We start from the raw sequence: 5,446 nt of genomic DNA on the forward strand, positions 1-5,446 counted from the left end.
GAATTTCGTGCGCAAAATATGTTTTTCATGGGTTTAGGGGGGCACTTTGGTTCTACGGAACCAATTTAAGGTCAAAATTGACAAAAAAAATGATCGGAAATGCCTCGTTTTGCGTGTTCACGCAAATCGAGGTTTTTTTAAACACGCAAAATGAGGCATTTCCGATCATTTTTTGTCAATTCTAACCTCAAATTGGACCCGTAGGGCCAAAGTGCCCCCCAAAACCCCTAAAGAGCATGTGTTTGACACGAAAATCGAAGAATTTAAAAAATTACGTTAGGTTTTTGACGACAGGTGGTAAAAAACAATTTTTAATTTTTTATTTGGTGGTAAAATAAAAGTTTTAGAAGTTTTGGTGGTAAAAAACATTTTTTTGATTTTTTTTGGTGGTAAAAGTCAAAAAATCCTCAGAAATTTGTCTAAATTGTAGTGTTATATGGACTATATGCAAGCAAGATGGCTTAATCGATGAAAGCGAGCTCTGATAAAGTATATCTTTTATTTCAAGTATATAACCTCACGAACGTGCTTTAGGGTGCATTTTATTACCCAAAACTTAACTGAATTTATTTATAGAAAAAATTGACAATAATAATCCCAACTTTACCTCATTCGCTCAAAATAATCTCAACATTGATTATTTTTTAATAATCCGTACTTTAATATCAACTTGCTTTCAATAGTCTCAACTGGTTATTTAACTTATTATAACAAGTTAGTTGACACGTGTCAAGACGTAATTGGTAAAAAAAAGAAAAAAATGTTTTTTAAAAAATAATAAAATAATATAAAATAAAATTCAATTAATTAACTAAAGACCACAACCATCTCCCAGCAGCTATAGCCACCCTCTAGCACCACACACCCGCCGCAACACCGACAACCTGACCCACCACCCCGCACAGGCCGGCAATGTCGCCGCCCTTCCCTTTACTCTTGGTCGTCGTCCGCCACCCAAAACCTCTGAAATCCTTGAAATCCCCAAAACCCCCGAGAAAAAACCTCCCCCGCCACAAAAACCCCCAACTTCCACCTCGCCCATCCTTGGAAACCTAACGAAAAGGGGTTTTGAGGGTTGGGGGAGGGGCGATGGGTCGTTTAAGCGGTGGAGAAGGATTTTTTTAAGGATTTTGAAGGGAGGGAAGGGTTCTGTGGTGGGCCTATGGTGGTTCAGGGGAAGGGCAACCCGGTGGGGGCGGGGTAAGGGAATGGGTTTGGGAGCGGTTGGGGTGACGGCTTACCTGGTCTGGGCGGTGGGTGGGGATCGGGAGGTGGCTGGTGCTAGCCGCTGGTAGGTGGTGCTGGTTTTTTTTTTTTTTTTTTTAAATTGTTAATTAATAATATTAGTTAAGATTTAATTAGCAACTAAATTAAAAATTAAACTTATTTTGACCAATCAAGTAATGACACATGTACATTAAACTTTTTTTAAAAAAAAATTACCTATTGAACAGGTTAAAGGTCACTTGGGACCATTGAAAGCACATTGATATTGAAGTTCGGATTATTAAAAAAATAATCAAAAGTTGGGATTATTTTGAGCGAATGGGGCAAAGTTGGAATTAATCTTGTCAATTTTTCCTTATTTAAATTGTTATAACTTTTTTTTAGTTGAATGTTGTGTAGGGTTGTAAACGACCCGATTTAAGGTGAGTTTTTGTATATTTGAACTAAATTTAATTAAAATTATGATTAAAAAATGCCATTCAATATCTATTCATCCAAACATTACCTCAACCTTTTAACGAGATCCAACGTACAATTTAGGCCCTGCCTGGATTGAGGGGAATGGAGTGTAAAATTTAAACAAAACCAAAAATAAAAAATAAAGGTTTTAGAAGAGAAAAATGTAAAACATCACAATTTGTATTTTGAAATTTTAAATTCTATAAATGACAATTGTGATTATATAAGCAGTAACTAGTGGATGCAAGATTAACTACACTAAAACCTGACCATAAGCTAAATTACAGTTCAATGTTGCACTAGTGTCACATTATTATCAAGTTGCAGCTCATTATAACTCAGTGAAAGCAAGAATATTAACAAATACAATACAAAAAAAAAAAAAAAAGTTCAACCATCTACAACAAAATCACTTGATTTGTAAATTCCTTGGTTTTGAAAACCAAAGCCCTCCCACATCATTCAACTCAACCTCCTACTGCAATCCTTGGGTGTATCCGTGACATTCGACTGATGCAATATAGCTTGATGTTCATTCATCCATGGATGGCCTAACTAAATAATTTCTTGATTCCAGCTTTCTGTTCAGAGGTCAACCGAGTAGGGAATTTGATATCAAATTTGATCCTTAGATTGCCTCTTCTACTCGGTTCTTTTGGTAAAGGCATTCCTTCCCTAGGGACAACTTCCTCATAATTCAGATGAATCACATTGTTGATGGGGATGTTAAGATTTCTGCCATCAAGAGTAGTTAGATGAACAGTGTAACCTGTTAAAGCTTCAACCAATGATATCTTCTGTGTTACGATTAAGTCATTGCCATCCCGAGTGAACACCTTGTGTGGCTTCTCATCAATTACGAAGACCAAATCTGCTGGGGTTATTCCTGGATGCTCATTGCCTTTCTCAGGGAAAGTAATCTTTGTGCCCTTTTTCCACCCAGGCTTTATCTCAATTGTAAGAATCTCCTCTACAGGCATAGTTTTCCTGCAATTTTAAGAATCATTAAGCTAACAGGTCAAAAAGAAAAAAAATTATATGTTATGCATTTCTATTTACTAGTTATTATGTCTATCACATTCATGTTTGCCAAAATAAATTACTTCAAACAAACCACACACCAATCTTCATCAGATTCAGAAACAAAAAAGCAAATATCACTAGAAGAATGTTGCCATCCGAGGATTGAATATGAACCAGCAAACTTATATTACTATTTTAGTGCCTTGACGAATACCAAAACAACCACCATCATATTGAACAGCACTAATATCAGTGTCAGTTCTTTGATGACTGGAAATTGACATTGCAAACATAAAGTCTGGCCCCTGCTATCAGAAACTGCATATTCAGAGTAGTTTCTATTCACACCAAATTGTGTTTGAACTAAAGCAATCCATTTTTTTAATCACTATATCATCATAGCATCTAATTTTCACAATTTCATCAGTAAGTACCATGATGCATTCAGGTTATCGCTACCTACGACTCCTTCAAGGTAACTACCTACAATTCTACATGACAAACAAGTAGCTTAATGAACAAATGAGTAGTACCCCTTCAACAAATCATGACATTATTTTTGCCATCTATATTCGTAAAGGTTCACTAAATAAAATAAAATATACTATGGCTATACGTTAGGAATGTGTGATCGTAGTTCACTTAGTTATAATCAACAGAGTTAGAAGATCAGTAGATCACCTATCCTACTTCTGATGATAAATCATCGATCTATCGAAGTTTAGATTCATAGAGATGCAACATATAGATTGGAATGGGAATAAACCAAGAACAATTCACAATAATAGGTTTTTACTATATAATGGATTAATATACCACAAAGAGTTAATTTTCAGATTAATTAGACAAGAAATTGAGAACTACTTACCCACTCATATCAGCAATCTCCCTAGAAATCTTCATTTTCTTAGTTGTTCCTTTATAAAGCTCCTCTAGAGTGCAAGGCAATTTGTTCTCAATGGGTGGCGCCTTTCGCGAAGCGCTTTGGAAGTGCATTGGGCCACCACCACCACCACCATTCTCAGCAAAACTTCCAAATATGTCATCACCAAATATACTACTCGAAAACTTAGAACCCCTCATGCCACCACCTCCGCCACCACCACCTGCACCACCAAACGGGCTCGAAAACCCGAAGAACTCAGCAAATATGTCATCCGGATTCCGAGAACTAAACCGGAACGAAGTTGGTCCATCTCCGGTAGAAAAGAACGTTGCACCACCCGGGCCACCAGCTGCGTCTGGTGGTGGGGCCCCACCTTTCAGACCTTCTTCTCCATACTGATCATACACTGCCTTCTTCTGGGGATCACTTAAAACCTGCAAATTTAATCTTGTAAGAAATTGTCTAATTTTCTCTACAATTTTCACAAATTAAAAAATTCCTTACAATTAAAATACTTAATAAACAGTGTTTCAAAAAAAAAAAAAAAAAAAAAAAAAAAAAAAAAAAAAAAAAAACTTAATAAACAGTAATTAATTCATCAATTCAAGTATTCAACCATAGTCAATACGACAATATTAAATGAAAGAATCTATTTTCCATGATTAATCACTATACAATCATAAAATTAATCATTTTTAATTAAAGGGTATTAAGCAGAGACACCAAAATTATTCACCAGATAACATAATTTAAAAATAAAGCATACAAAAATATCAAAATCAATAAGAAAAAGCAGTCAGAAACTTACATCATAAGCTTCAGAAATCTGCTTGAATTTAGCTTCAGCTTCCTTTTTATTATTTGGGTTTTTATCAGGGTGCCACTTCATAGCTAATTTTCTGTAAGCTTTCTTCAAATCGTCATCTTTAGCATTCTTATCAACACCTAAAATCTTGTAATAATCAACACCCATTTTTTCTTCTCTCTTTCTTTTCTTCACTTTTTAATTTTGTTGTCCTGCAACAATCAGTGCTTCCTTTGCTGGATTTTCTGGGTTGTGAGAAGAATTTTTGTGGTAATTGAATCGAATCAGAGGGAATACGGTGGTTTCTAAGTTTTTATATTGGGGAGAAATATATGTTAAGCAATAATCTGAAGGGAAATTTGTTTGGATTGTAGAGGATTTGTAAAGAGTTGTCTGGAAGGTGGGTGTTGGTAGAATATTGTCGAAGTTTCCAGAATAAACCCCTATAAAGGTTTATGTGAGATTAAATTATACTTTGTATGTGACATTATTATTTTAAGCCACAATGTTATTTTAGAATTAGTCAATATCCTGGCGTTGCCCCACATTACTACTTTTATAGTTGTGCAACTACTAATTTTTAAGAGCATCTAATAGTTTGTATGTAATATGTGCCTTTAATAATTTGTAGTATAATCTATGTATAACTAATACTAAAGTAATCACCGCTGTTATCATTATTATCCACGTGTCAATTTCTTATAATAAATTTTCCCTTCAAAACTATTTTTGAAATCATTTTTCTTTATTTTTTTTAACCTTTTTAAGGTGACGCTAATATTTGAAAATGATTAATTAATTATACATTTTTCTATAAGCTTTTATAATTAAATTGACTAAATACAAAATTTCTATTTCTATTGAGTAAAAATAATTGACGATTGGTCTTTTTAACATTCTTTTTTTCCTCCTACATAGGTTTTTTTTATTTTTTTTTAATATTTTTTATATAAAAAATAATCTCCTACATTTTATTAGTGATTGTAGAGTTTGGATTTTTCACTCTTTATTAATTCTTCAAATTTTCTATAATAAATAAGAAATGA

General features: G+C 33.9%; 1 protein-coding gene across 1 annotated transcript; it reads right to left on the reverse strand.

Moving 5' to 3' along the window:
* Positions 1-1,932: 1,932 nt before the first annotated feature.
* Positions 1,933-4,823, reverse strand: LOC145587727 (uncharacterized). The gene is made up of 3 exons (XM_081644418.1): positions 4,404-4,823; positions 3,578-4,029; positions 1,933-2,673 (listed from the first exon to the last, which is right to left on the reverse strand). Exons 1-3 carry the CDS (start codon positions 4,566-4,568, stop codon positions 2,238-2,240), a joined length of 1,053 nt encoding a protein of 350 aa, XP_081500544.1. The 5' UTR covers positions 4,569-4,823; the 3' UTR covers positions 1,933-2,237.
* Between the last annotated feature and the right edge of the window lie 623 nt (positions 4,824-5,446).

This window comes from Chenopodium album, chromosome 17 (assembly GCF_948465745.1).
Source record: "Chenopodium album chromosome 17, dcCheAlbu1.1, whole genome shotgun sequence".
Classification (NCBI taxonomy): Eukaryota; Viridiplantae; Streptophyta; class Magnoliopsida; order Caryophyllales; family Amaranthaceae; genus Chenopodium; species Chenopodium album.